The 18,909-nt window shown below is 46.7% G+C and overlaps 2 protein-coding genes across 5 annotated transcripts in view; both read left to right on the top strand.

The window, feature by feature from the left end:
• Nucleotides 1-3,071, top strand: part of NUP58 (nucleoporin 58) — a 39,855-nt gene extending 36,784 nt beyond the window's left edge. For all 4 annotated transcript variants that reach the window (XM_065647105.1, XM_065647089.1, XM_065647097.1 and 1 more), the window contains one exon: nucleotides 1,150-3,071. In XM_065647105.1, coding sequence (XP_065503177.1) covers nucleotides 1,150-1,319 — 170 coding nt within the window. In that variant the 3' untranslated portion in view covers nucleotides 1,320-3,071. The remainder of the gene's footprint in view (nucleotides 1-1,149) is intronic.
• Nucleotides 3,072-12,549: 9,478 nt separating this feature from the next.
• Nucleotides 12,550-18,073, top strand: SHISA2 (shisa family member 2). Its single transcript, XM_065643215.1, has 2 exons — nucleotides 12,550-13,114; nucleotides 15,192-18,073. The coding sequence occupies exons 1-2, from the start codon at nucleotides 12,811-12,813 to the stop codon at nucleotides 15,743-15,745; spliced, it is 858 nt and encodes a 285-aa protein (XP_065499287.1). The 5' UTR covers nucleotides 12,550-12,810; the 3' UTR covers nucleotides 15,746-18,073.
• Nucleotides 18,074-18,909: the final 836 nt, after the last annotated feature.

Raw genomic sequence — 18,909 nt, 5'->3', positions numbered from 1 at the left:
TTATTTCTGTGCTTTAAAGATATTTAGGAATTGAGTTGAAGATACTGACATAACCAAAGAATTGCTTTAACTGTCAGCTTGAGAACTAACAAAACTTTCAGTACTCTGTATTCAGAATATACCCTTTTTTGCTTGTGAATCAGTCCCTTTTTTTCTTAATATTTTGTTTACAGGTTTCAATGTGCAACTTGGATGAAACTATTTATTAAAATCTTAACTTGCTTGTGTCATACTTAATTTGCATGAATGGTTACCTTATTTGTTTTCTTGAGAGAAGAAAAAGCAGAGTGAAGTTCTGCTTCTTATTAACTAGTATTTGGGAGATTTCTAGCATTCTCTAAGTTTCAATTATTATCCAAGTTGTTTGTGCAAAACTGATATAAATTCACAGAAGAAAGTAAAATGAATTGGTATTGCTAAAAACTGTAGGCAGGTTTTCTTCAAAGGTCCTTGTTTTATAGCTGAACCAAATGTTCAATTTGTTTACCTTTATAGAAGCAGATTGAAGAGTTAAAATAGCACATTTGCTCACCTAGTCATTCAGTTTTTTCAGAGCTTTGTTTTCAGTGCTGCTTTTTGGCTTAAGTCAGAAAGTGTGTTTTTAAATACCAATAATTTGGCGGTGATTCGAGCCTTTTCTGCCTCTCATTTAAGGCACGGTCTGTGCTGCAGATGCTCTAAAGACAAGCAAAGGTGGCCTCGTCAGGAGGGCACAAGGCTGCGGGCTCCCACTCCAGCTGTGCCTTTTACCTGCAGTGAGCTGTGCTCCACTTGTACCTGTGCTTCCCTTGCACCCTGCGCACCCATAACGTATTTAGACTGAGAACTTGAAAAGTTACGGTTCCTCTGTTGTACAATTTGAGTGGGACTTTTGGGTAGTACTGCTGTATGGATAATGGTATAATAGACTTGTGATTTAGGATATAATTGTTTACAGTCACTGAGGTAGACTGTATTAGGGCTGTAATATCCAAGTTGCCGTAGCAAGTCCAAACGCATCAGCAACGTGGCACACTGTTGTAGATCAATGTTAGTATGAAGTATTAGAAATATTGGTAATAAAGTGGTTGGTGTTCATAACTCCAAGGAGAACAAACTTGCAATCCTGATATAACTTATGTTTTAAAATGTTTTTCCCTCCCTCATAAGGCTTTGGCAGCTCGACTACATCTGGGTTTAACTTCAGCAATCCTGGCATCACAGCATCAGCTGGCCTGACGTTCGGGGTGTCTAATCCTGCATCTGCAGGCTTTGGGACAGGAGGGCAACTTCTTCAGCTGAAGAAACCTCCAGCTGGAAACAAGCGGGGGAAAAGATAGGCAACCCTTAGGGAAGGGGAAGTGAATCGACTTTGTTCATCTGAAAAGTTTATTTTTCTAGATTGATGCATTCATTAAATTGCATCCCAAGAGATTTATAAAAATTTTGCTACTTTTCCCTCGTCTGAAATACAAAATTAAATCATATTGAACAGCTATTTTCTTGTGAATAGAAACCCGTTTATGTATTTTTATTTTTGGCCCTAGTTTTAGAAATGTTCTATACTGCGTTATTATTAAAGAATCTTGTAAACCCATCTATTTAACCTAATGTTAGTAGCAGAATATTTTTTGTTAATAAGCTTTATACCATATGAATATATGCATATTTGTTTTTTGTACAGATAAAATATATTCTAGTACAAATACTAGAGTTCATATCTTCTGTTCCCGGATATGGCCTTTAAATCTACTTCAGGGTGTTTTTGTGTATATGGATGTAAATATATACAGTACAGTGCACACATCTGTGTTTATGTATGTGTATATATATATAAAATACAGATGTGCAAACCTTGCCCCATAGACAGGTCTCCTTTCCTCTGCGTGTGCTGTTTCTCCGTGTTGCACTGTGGTCCCTTATCTTGATGTTCCTAGGAGTTTCAAATAGTGGGTCCCAGGCTATATCGTCATTGCTGCTTCTGTTTTGTTTAAGACCAGCTGAAATACATTTAGTATTTCATAAAGTTGGGTAAATAGTGGTTAGTAGCCACATTTTTTTTAACCTTTTTCTTGACCCATTTAGCAGCCAACTCTAAAGAAGAATCTGAGATTTTGACACAGACATGTAATGTTTCCAGATGGTTTGGTTTTGTTTTTCTCCTGAGCTGAACAGTGGGGCATTGCTTGAGCTTTTCCCTGCAATTGGAGGAGATGGGATATGCTGCTCTAATGAAAACCCAAGGTAGCTGTTACTAAATGGAGCTGATTCACTGGCCTCTCATCAGAGCTACTAGCATTGACTTAAAAGCAGTTGCGTATCTGCTTTAAATATGAGGTATAGTATGATAAGTTGCTGCTAAAGAATGGAGGAGGAAAAAATACGTAATTTGAAGGTAGTTTTTGAATCTTGCATATTACATCACAGCTGCTTGTGCTGCATCTCCAAGTCAGAGTGCAGTAGAAATAGCTGGGAGAACATCTTAAGGAGGTACTGCCTTATGTGAGATAAATAGTAGATCGGTTGAGTCTTTGCAAATAAAGATACAGGTTGAAATGTGAACATGAAACTTTGGAGCTGAGTTGCTTTTGATGTAGAAGATGTTTTGTATATAACACGCATCAAATGAATATTCACAATCATTTTCACAAAAGCACCTTTTTTCTAAAACAGTTACAGTGCATAAGATTTTTCTAGTACCAGGTCATTTGCTTTCTATTGTTAAAGTGTTGTTATCATTTTGTATGTTTTGGAAATGATGTCTGCATTCAGCGGTGATTTGCTCTTTGACAAATGCTCAGTTTGTCACTTGATCTGATATAATTAAGGGAAACTGAGCACAGAATTCTTCACTTTTGTACTTGTATGTTATTGCATCTTTGTGAGCAGTCTCTTAGGAAGGGATACAATGTGTTTTTTTGTGTCCTGGAAAAATAAAGCTTACATTTTATTTTGATTTCAACCTTTTTTAAACTTTCATTGGGCTGCAGTCAAAACAGTAATGTTTATATTCCTTTGTTATTGCTTTTTTAAATAGTTAATATGTTAAACCACTGGACTCTCTTGTAATGTATTAATTTGTGAAACTAATTCTAAATGTGTACTGTTTGTCCATATGTGCAACTTATCATTGTGCAAACAATAAAACGATAATGCTGTGATCCTTGGAATACATATTTGCCTGTTTCAAATATAATTTCCTGTTGTTCTCCTGTGTTTTAGGAGAAACAAAAACATCATTGGCTAATACATAGAATTGTTTTTCCTAGAATTTATATAATGTAAAATCATTCTTTCTGGAGTTAGGGCCCTGATCTCTGGATTGCAGTGTTGGTGAAGGGAAGTTTTGTGTTATGGGTTTGTCTGGAATCTCTTTACAGTGTGCTGTACAAACCTGAGTTGTGCTGAGATGTAAGACAGCACTTGGGATGGCTTTGTAAATTCAAAAGCAGGCTGAGCCTCCTGGGTACCTGTGTTCTGTTTCTTTTCACATTAAGGCAACAGTTATGTCTTTAATTTAGCCTAAGTGAAAAAGTGACTGTGTAATACAATAATCACATGCTGAAGTACAAAACTAAAGTCAAAATGGGATTTGAAATCATTATATTGCCAGAATATTACTTGGGTGATTGAATTTAGCCATGATTTTCAGGGATCGGGATTGTATACATTTTCAATTTTTTTTTTTTCCAAATTTAAAGAAATGTATTTTGCACTCTAATTATATTACAAATACCTTGAAGGTGTGGCTTGGTTTTCTGCAAGACGGGCTAAGAAGCTGTCCTGTACTGAAACACCATGAAATGAAATCACATCTGGATTATTCTGTCAGGGGAGAAAAATATGTACCAGAGGAAGGCTGAAGTCACATATGTAGGATGCGGTTCTCCACTAGTTTGTACTTTTTTGTACAACTATGGTGTAAACTAACTTATGTGACCTCTGTCTTTTACCAGAAGTAACTTCTTGTTTTCTCTGCTGTTCTGCTTACAATGAACGCAGCAGGAGGTAGGGTAGTGCTATGCCTTAGGCTGCTTGCTTCACGAACCTCTTCCTGGTCCAGCACCTCAAAACTTCCTTTACACTCACAATTGTCCCTGTTCCTGACGAGCTGGCCAGCTTGGTGCTACCATGCGTACTTACTGCCGCCTTGCAGTTTGGGAGGGAGGAGGTTGGACTAGGGTGGAGTTGGATAGAGTTTATGTACCTTCCTCACCACAGGAAGTCCAAATCCAGCTATACCCCCTCCATCTACACATTCATCACATAACTGCATTTTGAACTTCCATTGCTTTTGAGCATCACTTCTAAAATGAAAAATATAGTTAAGGAATACAGGCTTTTAGTGGACTTTTTTTCCTTCTTTGACATAAGTGGTAATTCTTTTTTTTTTTTTCTCTCTCCAGTCTGCTACTCATGATAATAGTAGAAATAATCCAGAATTAGTTGTGTCAGCTCTTGCATGTTATTGGTTCTAATACCTGGCATGTCTAAACAGGAGATAAGAAGCACCTTGTAGGTTCTTAGTGAAAAATTAAGAGTAACTGTTTAGAAAAATCCATCTGCGCTTCAGAGTGTAAATGCCTTATGCTCCATAAAAGCTTCCTTCCATAAAATTCTTGTTCAAGTTCATAAGAACTAAGAACTGGCTATGCACAAAAATGTCCATCAATAAATTATGCAGGTTTTGGACCGATCACTGGGATTGTGCTGTCAGATCGTTTCCCTCCTCCCTCTGATTAAGTACATTTCAGTGCTGTGGCAGGTATCTCCAGACACCGATGGTCGGTTAAAGTATTGCAGTAGTAGATTTGTACAACTTCTCATGAGAATCAGGTGCTGGGGAGGGGAGTGAACGTGGAGTTGATGCCCGCAGCAGCTCTGGAAGGCAGCGAGTACCTGCTGGCACTGTGCTAGTGGAGCTTCACCCCAGCTGTAAGGTGCCATCTCCACCCCACCAGACAGGTAGGTTGCTGAAGAGGAGGAGGAGCATGGAGGTGGTGAGGGGGGAGGAGAAGTGTGGGGAGAAACGAGGGGATGTAGAGGACAAGGCTTCTGACTGTGAATGGGACGACATGTTTTAATTCAGCTTGGGATCATTTCTTCTGAACTCAATGTTGAATATTTATATGCTGGTATGTCTGTAGTCTAAAATCAACTGAGTTTGTAATATATGTATTTTTATATTGGTTGAATGTCACATGTAGTAGGTAGAAACAGATGATCGTAGTGGTTTCATTTTCTACAGAGGTGACACTTTTTTACTTGGTGGGGGGCGGAATTTATGAATTAACTCTCTAACCAAAGGAATTTAAAGAAATATAAAATTAAGAGAATCCTATCAGGATTCCAGTCACTCCGTTGGAGAACGCAGCTTTCCCCAGGTGGCAGAAGGCTGCCAGTTATAATACATACTGCCACTCCAACGCCAAGCCTTGCAGGTGGAGCTCTCATGCCCTGCGTCACCTTTTGTTTCCAGGTCATTCACATTTTCTTACACTTATTTTTTTTTTAAGGTAGTAGGATTTTGTTGAACTTCAATATTTGAATGATCCTTCTAACCCATTTGACTCCTGTTATGAGGTTTATTACTTAATGCTTTTTTACTCAGCCTCAGGAATTTAATCTTTATAGCCTGTCACTGCAGTTGAGGTGCCACAGTGAGGAGGTGAGTAGGCTGTGTGTTACTTTAGCTTTGAAAGCTTTTCCAAATAATGCTTTGCTTCTTGTTTTCTCACCTTTTAGAAGTAAGGCAATTCTAGCTTCCTGTGAACAAGTTATGATCAAGCTTCTACAAACTAGAAAAATCTGCCGGGTTGATTTTGCTTTTGTTTGAATATAGATCTACCTCCACCAGGTTATCGGGTCAATTCTGTTGAACACTTGCATGGAAACCTTGGCATGCCTACTGCTGCCCTAAACAGGTCAATAGCTGAGCAGGCGAAAGATATTTTGCTTGTTCGTTCAACTAATGTTTCATAGACTGATGGATTTTTCTCTCTCTTTTCTCTTCAATGCAGGTGTCACTCTACGGCGTGTGTTGGGGCAGCAGCAGGACAGCAGCTTTCTAGACCGTCGTGTAATTGCTTCCAAAATCCAGTTGTGATTAGAAGCTGGTGTATATTTACTGGGCAAGAAACCCCTTGCTGGCTCTGTGTGTTTAATGTGGCACATTCTGGTAACAGGGAATGCTTCTGTGGGGATGATCCCAGTCACAAAAGCAAGCTAGGATGAGGCTTTGATCAGACACTACGGTGTAGTAAAAAGGGAAAGAAACACAGACTTGACAAATATTCAAAATCAAACTATTATATAAAACTTGAAATTCTGAAAAATAGCATGTACCATGTACTCTTACTAAGAGAAGAAGGAGGTAATTTTTCATGGGGAAAAAAAGAGTGACAGGCAGCTTGAACAGACTTAGAGTTGGGTGAAACCTTGGGGGGAGGGAAATATGCACAACCTATGTACAGTTGGGTAGCTAGAGCTAGTCTATTAACTCCATGGTTAAGTACCTAAGTAGAAGCTATTCTAAATGGAAAAAACACCAAAAACTTATTATCCTCTTAACAGTGTTAGCACTTCTTGGCTGTTTCAACTACCTTTATTTCCTTGTCAGCATAAACATAAAGGAATTGGACCTTTGAGCTTAAACACTTCTGCTGCTGTTCTCTCCAGGGATAAGGTAAGGTACATCTGCTAAAGGAGTCCTTACTGAAAAAACGTCCACCTTTCAACGAAAGGGTAAACACAAGGGTAAAGCTCCTACTTGAGCCCATGGTAGCAAAGTGAAATTGATGCTGAACTCTGCTCTGAGAGTAAAGAGGGAAGATTTTTAACACTTTATGTTGGCTTCAGGCAGGGGAATGCTCTGTCAGTGCCAGTAGCAACCTCGGGGATGTGTCAGGGATGTGCAGAAGTGGCTGAAACCGCAGGGAGGCTGTGGCAGCTCATCCAGATTGCCCTGCGCAGGGCAAGAATTGCTGTGCTGAAGATGTAGGTCTAATGCAAATGTCTATTAGCTTAAATTTATGCCTTACTAGTAAGAATATTTAGCTAGAAATGTGTTTCTGAGTAGTTTTTCACTTTACACTTGAGAAGTGTCACCTTCCTCACCACGTCTCCCATGCCTTATTTCTAGCGCAGCTGTTGAGTGTTGCTCCGTCACGGTGATGCCCGCGCTGTGGTGTTAACGGGGCTGCAGAGCTGCTGAGAAGTACCGGGGCAAAAGGGATACTTGGGCTCAGGCAGATGGGTGGTGATAGCATTCCTGCAGTGACAGAAATAGTAACATTAAAAACGAAGCGCCGTTGCAGAGCGGTGGATGTGTCATTGAAAGTTAGCCCTGAGAAGGGAGGGGGGTTGTGACGTGCAGCGCCTCGTTGCTAGGTTGCCATTGCTAGGTTGTGGCATCTTGAAGGTAAGTCATATTTGTGCTATACTATTGATGTTAAGTGAAATAGCAACGATGCGAGCAGGCACAGTCCATTTTACTTCCTTTGTAAGAAGTGTAAAAAAAAAAAAAAAAAAAAGACATGATCTAGAAAATATTCTCATAAACGCTGTTAGTTTTCTGCACCAAGTTGCTTCTTCTTGCTCATCTGTGCTAATAATCGCTATGTAAAATCAAAATCTGCAAATTAAGTTGTAGTTTAAGTCCCATTGAATCATACCAAGAGGAGAAGCACCTTTTCCTTGTCTGGAGCTCATTAACCTTACTGCCCAGGCAGCAGCCTGGGCTACAGCTGCATAGTGATGCCGCTTTCACTGTATTGTGCCCAAATCCTTTGTCTTGCACTCTGACATTAGGAGAGCAACAATACAGTTCTGTTTCTCTTCCTGCACTTGAAAAAATGTTCATGCTTTATGCTCTGTGCAGCATAAACTGGAGTGTGAATGTGGAAAATCTCAGTACTTCGGGGTTTTTCTTTTTTCAATTTAAATAACTATAAGGCTGCCTTGTCAAACTGGCCGGTGTCACTGGGAGGGCAGGCTGTGGAAAGATGGATTTAGTCCCCGATAAGTAATTCGTCCTCCCTTCTTCTCTGAGAAGGGGAAAAAAGCTAAAATTCTTTCTTTTTTGCTAGTGGTTCGAGTAGTTGGCTACAGCAGAAATAACAATTTGATTAGGAAACGGCACCCCTTTCGATCTGAAGATGTGCACATCAGCTTTGTGTCTTCTATACTGTAATGCCAATCTCTTGTGTCTGCAGTAAGTGGGAGCTCTGAAAATCAATGTACTAAGGCTCCGGGGAGAAGAGCATGACAATTGTATTAATCACAGCCGAGTAGCCAGACAATGCTAACAAACTTCCTAAAGCCGCCGTCTGACAGGGCTTAGTGTTGAAACGGGAGGATGCTTTCTGAGAAACAGCCTCCTCCTTACCTTGTTCCTGTACTCCCCTTGTGAATTTGGAGGGAGACGTCCCCCAGCACTTACAGATGCTGTTACCTGGTCAGCTCGCTCCCCTCTGCCCCCGTCCCTTCACCCCGTTATCGAGAGAGCGGTGCATTTTGGAGCCGGCCCAGCGATAGTGGAGGTGTCTGCGTTGGCTGTGATAACGTGGTGCCAGCGCTGATGTCTGATGTCACCTCTGCGCACGCCGAGACAGCGAGCGCTGATAGCAGAACCCGAATCTCTGCGTATCGATGCGCTTGGTGCCGGCGCAGCCACTGCAGATTCACTGCCTGGCCCTTGAGTGTGCGAACTTCATCTCATTTCATTTGAGGTTATTTTTACAGCCCTTTGATTCTTTCTGTGAGATTTTTTTTTTCCTTGGGTCATCTTGTTCTAATTATTTTCCAGGAAATGAGAGCAAATAAAAGAAAGCCTTTCTGCTATGAATACCCGTGTATTTTAAAATACAGTTATTAAATACGTTCCCTAAGCAGAAATAAAAACCAGGCTGGCTTAGGCAAGTAATATCACAATTGGAGAAGCTGTTTGGGCCTTTAAATATACTGATGGTGTTTAAATAACACCACAGATATATCTACACCAGTGTAAAAGGTAGCTAGTAAGCAGAGCAGGAGGAGACAAGTTAAGCTCTTTTATTCTGGTAACTATCCTCATCTGGGAAATTATGTTAGTGGAACGTGTCAGTAAGGGCTGCAGTCTTCATTACAGCAGTTCTCTGAACAAACCCCGTAGCGGTGGTGTTCTAATAACGCTACCCTTCCCACTAACTTCACACGGGGGCAGCAAGGCATTGCTTTATCAGCAAGAAATACAGTTTTACCTGAGAAGCAACTTTGCCAGGATAAATGTAGAAGATGCTGGGATTTCTGCCTCCAAGGTGATGCGTTTATCAATTAAAAAAAAAAAAAGAACCAACAAAACAAATTATTTTTTATATAACTAAACCCCTCCGTACTCAGCTTGGCTTTCAGATGGGAATTGGTTGAATTATTTTGTATTACCAGGAAGAAGAATCTTCTGCTGATAAAGTGTTAAGCTGCAATATATAAGTGTACAAACTGCAATAAAATCCAGCCCTTGCAGTAAGCATGGCATGGCTTTTACACGCCAAGTGATCTAAATGATAGTACCATGATGATGAGTTGTAGATTTTCTCTGGAAGAAGAGGGGAACAAGACTTCAGGACTTCAGGTTATAAGTTTTAATTTACAATCCTGATTTGCAATGTTGTGGACACGACTACAGAGACAAAGTAATTCCCAAATCCAGATTTTCAAGGTTTCTAATGAGGCTGCAAAATTGTTTGATGGTAATGATGTAACAGTAGATACACTAGCTAAATATCATGAGATAGGTACAAAAATGTCTCTTTGGCATGCAGGGCTGGGCAACGAAAACCAGGTAATCTCACAGGTACCCAAGTGATTGGGGTACCAAGAATGAAACTAAATATCCCAAAGGAGAAGAGAAAAAAATAATCCATCCACCATCTAAAGTTTATCTCCAATGGGTTGAAAAGAAGAGAGAACAGGAGCTGCTGCCAGTTCTGTGTCTCTTTTACCATCAAGGGAATGTGGTAAATTGCAGAGCATGGGTTGAAAATACGACAGGGAAAGCAGAACATCCCGACCAGCAAGAGCCATGTACAGACCCACAGAAGCTCACGGCAGCTCTGGGAGTCGTGTCGCAGGGTTTTCCTTTTCCTGGCTCTAAAGAGATTCCAACCAAAATAGATAAAGATACAGAATAAGGTGTATTCCTGCTTTACCTTGGAGAATTTGTGAGACAGACACACAAGGGGGAGGGCCTGTTGTTTCTCCCTTATTGTTGCAGCTTCCTCTGATCTGTCCTTTCTCTTCCCTCCTTCCCACCCCCTGCACACTGGCACAGCCGGTCCCCACAAATGTTTGCGGTTCCTCACTGTGACCGGTTCAGCAGCTCACGCTCAAGGTGGGACGTTTGCTTTCCTGCGATCACGCTTTTGCCTTGTGAAGGGCGAAGAACATTCCTACTGAGCCAAAGGCCTCAGAAAACTACAACTACTACTAGTAGAAGCTTGGATACTTTTAGAAAAAAAAAAAAAAGTAGAAGCAGATAATAGAGATTTATAGACTATGTGATCATTATTGACTGTCTCTCGGCTTTAAAAATCTTTGCCCGCTCTATGCGGTTAAAAGCTGCAAGATGCTCAGTTCGATGGCAAATGGAATGTGGCAGCCTTAGTGATGGGTTTAGTTTACACTGAAAAAGGATTGAGTTAATGTTGTCAAATTGATAGGCACAGGACAATGACTTTTTCAAGATGCAGAGTGGCTGCTTTTGGGTTGTTTGGGTGGTTTTTTTATTGTGCTTTACATTTTAAATAATACTAATAGCACCTGATCAGCTAGTAAAGACGACTAGAAAAAAAAAAATCTTTGCTAATTACTGTATCACTAACTCCATTCTAAAGCACTTTGCAAAGTGCCAAATGTTTTAAGTTTTACGAAAGCATAGTGAGATGTGCTGTTACCTCTGGTTTTACCCAGACAAGACAAATTCTGAGCTTGAATATAAAAAGTACCTGTTACAGATAATCTCTGCAAGGGATCTGGTGCTGGTATTTTGTTGTGATCAGGGCTCCTGAATGGGAATAAATAGTCCCCTTTTTAACTACCTAGCACCTATCTTCTAATACACTGTTATTGCTACTGAAAGACCCAATTTAATGAGTATCAGTGGAACCATTGGCTGGAAGGGTGGGGCTTGGAAAGTATTTTGCTTGTCATGTATAAAAGAATCAAGAAGCTGCTTTCCTAATTACCTAATTACCTACCTTTCCTAATGTCAGTCCAACCCAGATTTAAAGAAAATGACCTTGCGGGAAGCCCTGTGTGAATGAAGGTGTTTAACAGCTGCTGTGCTGTCCCTGGGGGCTGCCAGACACCCCGATGGGGCACCAATGGGAGCTTGTGGTGGTAACTTCTCCCCCAGGCGATGCCCTTCCCGGCCGTGCCCCGAGGCTGACCCGCAGCAGGGGTGGCCGGGGCCATGGGGGCTCTGGGCCACGCGGGCCGGTTGCGTGAAACCTGCCTGTCTGCGCTGCGCTCCTCACCCCAAACCCAGCGTGCTGGAGCTGAGCAGGTTCTGAGACGGAGCATCTCAAACTCCATCGTTCAGATCCCTGCAAGTTTCTTCTCATTCGTCCGGCTGGGTTGATACGGGCAAAGCAGAACCTGTCCTGCTGCAATCCCACTTTTCATCTTGGTAACTACCAGCTTTTCTTTAGAATAAGGTCGGCTGCTCTGGGGTGAGGCAGGGGCTGCGTGGGAGCCACCTCTGCGCCCCGCCTGTGCAATGGGCTCTGGCTGTGGGCCGAGCTGGGAAAGAACTCGCTGGGAGCAGCAGCGAAGCCGAGGGGGCAAAATGCAATTACCTGTGCTGTAATTTGACCAGAATCTGCTGGCCCAAATGAATACCTCTGTGAAAGCCTGCAGCTGGCGAGGAGCGGCTGAAAAGACTGAGAACAAAAGAGAGATGAAAACAGAGGGGGAAGGACTGGTGTGTTATTAGTGAAAGACAATAATTTAATCGAAGTAGAAAAGCCTGAAAGAAACAGAAAAACAAACATAATTTTGCTGTCACTGTCACTGCAGGGAAATGATTTCGTGGCGGGATTTAAAAATGGCGAGTTATAGAGGTACCAGTTTTCTGCCTTTTTTAATTGATCGAATGTCTTGTATGCAGAAGTTCCGCTTGGTAACATCCGAGTTGTTTTTAGTCTCTCCACAGCTGTCAAACCTTCCCGCCAGGGCCGCAGCTCGGGCAGACGCCTCCTCCAGCCGCCGCTGCCCGCGCGGAAGTTGCGCGGCGAAAGCACCGCGGGGATTCCCGCGGCGGCGCGTGACCCCGCGCGGCGGGGCGCGGGGGGGCTGGTTCGGGGGGAGGGGGCGCGAGCGGAGCGGGTTTCGGCGGCAGCGACGCCGCGGGGCGGCAGCGCGTGCCCTCGGCGGGCGGGGGGCGCCCCGTCGGGCGGGGCCGGGGCGGCGCATGCGCGCTCGGCCGCCGCCGCCGCCTATAAGGGCGCGGCGCGGCTGCCCCCGCTGGAGCGGCGCGGCCGGACGGGGCGGACGCGGCGGGTCGGCGCCCCGCGGGCGGGCGGAGGGTCGCAGCGCACCCGCCTCCCCTCGCCCATGGGCGCGGCGCAGGGCGCAGGCCGGGCCGTCGCGGCGCGGCGGCGGGCGGGGAGAAGCGAGTAGCGGCGCCGCCCGCCCCGCGCTGCCCGGCCGGTCCTTCCCGGCGGCGGCTCCGCAACCCCGCGGGCCAGTCCCGGGCATGCGGCGGCAGCACCCGCGGCGAGACTCCCCGCAGCGCGGCGGCTGCCTGCCCCGGGGGGCCGGGCGGCGCTGCCCCGGCGCGGGGGGGCTCTGACCATGCGGGGCGGGCGCTGCTGGCTGCTGCTGGCGGCGCTGGGCTGGCTGCTGCCGGCGGGGGCCGCGGCCAGCGGCGAGTACTGCCACGGCTGGCTGGACGGGCAGGGCGGCTGGCGGGACGGCTTCCAGTGCCCCGAGCGCTTCGACGGCGGCGACGCCACCATCTGCTGCGGCAGCTGCGCCCTCCGCTACTGCTGCTCCAGCGCCGAGGCGCGCCTGGACCAGGGAGCCTGCGACAACGACCGGCGGCAGGGCGGCGGCGAGCCGGGCCGGCCCGGCAAGGACGGCCCCGACGGCGCGGCAGGTGAGGCGGCCGCGGCGGGTCCCTGTGCCTCGGTGGCTCCGCGGGAGCCGCCACGGGCTTGCGGCAAACTTATTGCCCCGCTCCTTCCCCTTGTGGCCGGTTCCTTCCACCCATGGGTCGTGGGGCAAAAAGGATGGAGGTGGGGCCGGCCGAGCCCTTCTGCAGCCGTTAAACGGGAAAAAGTACCCGCGCTTAGATACTGCTTTTTCTCTCCCTCCGGTTTGAAAGTCCAGCCCTGTCGTCCTTAAAAGTAGGTGACACCACTGTCCCACAGCCTTGGATGAGCTGTTTGTCGTGTGCGGCTCTGCCACCGCTCTGAATTGGCTCCTCAGCCCCGTTTGTGCTGACAATTAAAAAGGGAAGGAAAAAACGAAACAATCCACATGAACAAGACGTAAAGGAAAAGTAACGTGGCATTTCAAAATGACTTTTGGCTGGTCCTTGCTCTAATTGTGTATGTTCTTCCAGCTCAGATACTTCCACTTAGGACTGGTTTTTTTTACAACATTGAATTTCAAGGATAATTTTAAGTCTTTCCGCTGCTGTTTTAAAAAGAACCTCAGTGGCTTCCCAGCACCTTGCTGCCATCCCCACGCGCTGGATACACCAGAAGTAGCCTGAAGTGATGTTATAATTAGGACAGATTTACTTGGAAAACTTGTGTGTTATAGTCTGCAGCAAGTGCATGCACCTGCTCAAGAGCTACTGTAGTGCCAAGCGCAGAAGTAGAGAGAACTTTTTGCAAGCCTTTTTTTTAAAAAGTGCAGAAATTACGGAAGAAACGGGAGAAATATGGCCCTTTGGTTAATAAATTACCCCACATAATCAGCTGTGTGAGGAGGTATTCTGACTTGAGTGGACAGATAAACCCCTTTTGCAGTTCTGAGAACAAGGCATTTTTCTTAACAATTAATTTTCTTAACAATTAACTGCTCAGCAGGTTTGGGAGCCGTTGCCCTGCACCGGCGCTGGTTTAACTTGGAGGAGGGGCAGCTGCGTCCCCTGCCCCTGCGCCCAGGGCACGTCCTCGGCAGCGTTAGCCCGGGGCAGGCAGGGGCTCCGCAGCCCTGCCCGCGTCTCAGGGAGATGGGTTTCAGTGGAGGTGATGAAGCTCAGGTGTGCTATTGGCAGCATTCGCAAGCACTGAAGGAGGGCACCTTCCCCTCATTACTCCTGGATATATCCATGCAGATTTCTTACTGAAGCAGAGAAAACAGCTTTTTTTCCCTGGGAGTGCAGAGCAACTGGAGCCCAGGTCCTTCCGAGGATGGTGATCACCATCTGCCTGTTGGGTTCCCAACCCCAACCCTGGGGCATCACCTGTACCTTTTGTTCCCGCCCCTCGCCCATCCACACTCCTGCCCTGACATCCCTTCTTTAAGCCTTGCAAGGTGGGAGGTGGGTTGAACTAGACGATCTCCAGAGGTCCCTTCCAACCCTAACCGTTCCGTGGTTCTGTGAAGCTTTGGAGCATGGTGCCGTTGCCCCACTGCCTGCCCCTGGTTTCTCCCCAAACACACAGCCGGACACTCATCTGTGGGGCTGGGGGGTGGCAGAGCCCCCTGACGGCTGCCCGGGGGCTGCCTGGCTGTCCCCCCGCCCCAAGGGGTGGCAGCAGCTGGGGAGGGCTGGCGTTGGAGAGGGATGTGATGCAGCACCAGGGTTTGACCACCCTGTGCTCCCAAGCCCTGAGCAGGGATCCTGCTCATACGATGCTGTTCAAACCCAGCGTTCTCTTGCCTGATTTTTCTGGCGGGGCATGTTGGAGACAAGATCTGATGAGGTGTGGAGTGCTGGTTGATGTGGACCAGGCCACCATCGATGTGAGCGACCTGTCCTCCCTTGAGGTGTGAGCTGTGGGCTTTCCCCCTGCTAATAACTTCAAAGATGCTTTGGTAACGCCAGCCATTCATTTTAGCAGGTCTTTTTGTCTTCCCTGTGGAAAACGCTCAGCTGCACACACAGCTTTTGGTTCTCACCCTGCACTGACCCGCGCTGGGGGGGGATGGGACCTTCTGCCAGAGCGGCTGAGGTTTGTCCTTGTCTCCCAGTGACGACGTTTTCCTTGCTGTTGCAGTGCCCATCTACGTGCCGTTCCTTATTGTTGGATCTGTATTTGTCGCCTTCATCATCTTGGGGTCGCTGGTGGCAGCTTGCTGCTGCAGGTGCCTGCGGCCTAAGCAGGAGCCCCAGCAGAGCCGAGCCCCCGGGGGCACCCGCCTGATGGAGACGATCCCCATGATCCCAAGTGCCAGCACGTCCCGGGGCTCCTCCTCCCGCCAGTCGAGCACGGCCGCCAGCTCCAGCTCCAGCGCCAACTCGGGGGCCAGAGCCCCCCCGACCAGGTCCCAGACCAACTGCTGTTTGCCAGAAGGGACCATGAATAACGTCTACGTCAACATGCCAACGAACTTCTCGGTGCTGAACTGCCAGCAGGCGACCCAGATCGTGCCGCACCAGGGGCAGTACCTGCACCCCCCGTACGTGGGCTATGCTGTGCAGCACGACTCGATGCCGCTGACCCCGGTGCCCCCCTTCCTCGATGGTCTGCAGGGCGGCTACCGGCAGATCCAGTCTCCCTACCCGCACACGAACAGCGAGCAGAAGATGTACCCAGCTGTGACTGTGTAGCGCTGACGCCTTCCTCCCCCTCCCCACCTGACAGGTTTTAATATCTAAACTGAACGGAGGAGAAATACTTCCTCGGAACGAAGCTCCCAGAACATCACTTGTAAATAATTTTGCAAGGCTCATGCATGTCAGACAGTGTTTATAAACCATTTATTTTCATCGGGGTCCGTTGCCAGAAACTGTAGGATGATATCTCTGAATTAACGTTGCCAGATACGCTCTCATTCCAGCGCATGATTTACAGCGGCAAAGGATTACGCTGAAAATGCATATGCATTTCAGATCACTGTACTTGCGAGATAAATGCCGGAGCCATTAAGTGCCCTTCAGGTATGACATGGTCAGAAGTATTTGCCTAATTAATTCGTAGAAAGAGTTTTGTTACGCTGTACAAGACGGCAGTACTTAGGAAACCTCTTTTCTCCTCTCCCAGCTCCTTAGTGACATTTCCCATTGCTTTCCAGACAATCACGACTGAGAGCCGAACGGTGCAATCCCTGCCTGCTGGGTGCCGGTACCGGCCCCCGTGTTTTCTTATGTGCCCCTGGTTTGGGGTGCAATGCCACAAAAGGGTTAGTCTTGCAAAGACCAATTTTCTTTGTCTCTGATATTTATGTAGGAATTAGAGGAGTGTGAATTATTTGGCTCTTCCTTCCAGTGCACTTGAAACCCTTCTTGATTGGGTTTTGCCTCAAGATCAGGACCCAGTAGTGGTTTGCACAGACTTTATCTTTGTGAACTTTTTACTAAACACAGGGTAAGAGGTGTGTGTTCTTCCTGACGCTCGGCAAAGCTTTCGGTACAGCTGGCAGCATCTGAGCTGAAACCGCCTTTGCGGAGAAAGGTCGGACTGTGACTCCAAATTCGCCTGATTTAACCTCACTTCCCATGAAACAGTAAACTCGTGTGACTGTGCATGAAGTTGTCAGACCCAAAACCTGCTTGTGATTGGGTCTGACCATAGGAAAACGGGCTTCGTTCCCCCGCCAGCCCGCCCCGAGTCCCCAGCCCTGCTCACTGGGGGTCACACAAGCCCCCCTAACCTGGGCAGGGAAGGACTGGCGGAGGTTCGAAACCCATCCCCATTTCTTCTTTACTTATGGGACAGAGGAGTAGGAAGGCACAGCTGTATTTTAAAACAAGGTGAAAGGCCCAACCAAAGGATGAAGGTGCTTGTGGCTCCCTGTGATGCCGCGGGGGTCAGGGAGGAGTGTGATACCGGGGGGGACACACTTTGCACTGGAGCTGCTGGCTCCCTCCGGCTTGGCTTTGTCTGGGGAAAAACACCGCAACAGCGCACTGGGAGTAAACAGACTGTGCTGTGATGTATCACCCTGGATGCAACAAACTGAACTGTTCAAGGCTGGTTTTGTCTCTTAAAAAAAAAAATGTGGTCTCTACATTTCCATCCATTTATTCTTCAGCCAAAATACCGCAACAGAGGACTGGGGGGTGCGTGTGTGCCAAAACCGGGCAGTTGCAGTAACCAGAGCAGATAAAAGGTTTCTTATTGTCTGATACTGTATCAGTATGTAGCAATAACTGTGATATTACTATTTTTTGTATGTCTGTTTTTAAATTACACATACATGCAGGAGCATTGCCAAATGCAATGGTTTACTTGTAAACACGCCACACACAAGCAGTCGGCAGCGGGCAGAAATGCTTTGGCCACTGACACGTGAAAATGAATAGGACTTTATCCCAGCTCTGCTGTTCTGGCTGCCATCACCCCATCCAGCATGTGGGACCGGGACAGACAGACTGAGCTTTGGCAAGGCAGAGACCGGCTGTGGGCAGCACTGGGCGATGCTCAGCCCTGATCTGCTCTGCCGAGGGCAGTTGGGTGCTCCCAGGCTTTTGAAGGACCCAACATACACTCGGGTCTCATGGAGAGCTAGGTTCCTGCCGTCCCAAGTTTTGTCTGAGGCAAGCAAAGCAGCTCAGTCACCCTGACCTTGCAAAGCTGGGTTTGCATCTGGTGTGGGGGCTCGGATGTGGCTCTGCAGGAGCTGGAGGTTCTCGGGCCCAGGCGAGACCCAGCCGGTGGCTGCGTGGCCAGAAGACGAGCTCATCCCACCTTCAGTATTGTTCCCGTGAACCGAGTGAGCACTCACCTCCCACTGCCAGGGTGCGCTGCCTGCCTTGCACGTGCCCCGGCAAGGACAACTCCTCTGACCTCTGAAATTCAGGTGAACCTCTTTGTACATTGTTTACTTGTTTAAAAAAAAAAAAAAAAGCAAGCATAAGTTAAATTTAAGTCTGTAGAAATTAATTTACAACCGAAAGCAGAGAAAAGCGAGTTGTAATAAAAGGAAGTTTGTGAGATGTGGTGGGTTTTGATTTTTTTTTTTTTTTCCCTTGGTCATGTACAATAATGTAAGACCAATACTACCATTTGATATAGCTTTTAAATTTCTGAAAGGGCACTTGCTTTAAAGTGTTTGATACAAATGAAGAAAAAAAAAAAAGCGCCCCCTTTGTTTCTTAATAAACACTTTATGGCGTGATTTTTTTTTTTTTTTTTTTTTGGTCTGCTTTGTTACAGGTTTGTTTCTTTTTTTTTCTTAATGCTTTGTTTTCCTCAGTCTACAAGCACGCATCTGACCAGCCTAGCTCTCCAGAGCCTGGCAGAAAGCAAAGTGGTGGGTTTTGGCTGTGTTTTTAAAGAATAACCGTAAAAACAACTTACATGGCTGGCGGCCGTTCCCCAGTGGGGCGTGTCGGGGGGGGGTTGGTTTGGGTGGAGGAGAGCAGAGAGGGGCTGTCAGAGCTTCAGCTGAGCTGGGGGACCCCTCGCATCCTGGTGGTTGGGGAGCAGGATGAGCAGAGCCCACGTCTCCACCAGGCTCCCCCTTTCCGAACGATGCCAAATTCTCTGCAGCAAACGGCATTTTTCAGAGGATTTTGGTTTCAGTTGGCACCGTGGTTCCCAGCCAAGAATTTTGATCTTGTAACTCTCAGTACGTGGCTGTGCTGTTCCCACCTTCCTGTGCACAGGGAACCTTCTCGTGCAGACTGTCCTTATGAGGGGGAAAACTGTTGTGCCGGGGGGTATAACTCAGCCCAGGACAAGGCCACTTTGCTGTCCCAGTGTTTGGTCCCTCCTGCTGCTGGTGATGGCGGCACCGACGCTGCCCTGCGGGGCCCAGCACGGCGGTGGG

Source organism: Caloenas nicobarica, chromosome 1 (genome assembly GCF_036013445.1).
Source record: "Caloenas nicobarica isolate bCalNic1 chromosome 1, bCalNic1.hap1, whole genome shotgun sequence".
In the NCBI taxonomy this organism is placed as follows: Eukaryota; Metazoa; Chordata; class Aves; order Columbiformes; family Columbidae; genus Caloenas; species Caloenas nicobarica.
Note: the sequence above shows the minus strand (reverse complement) of the source record. Positions and strands in the feature narration are given on the sequence as shown.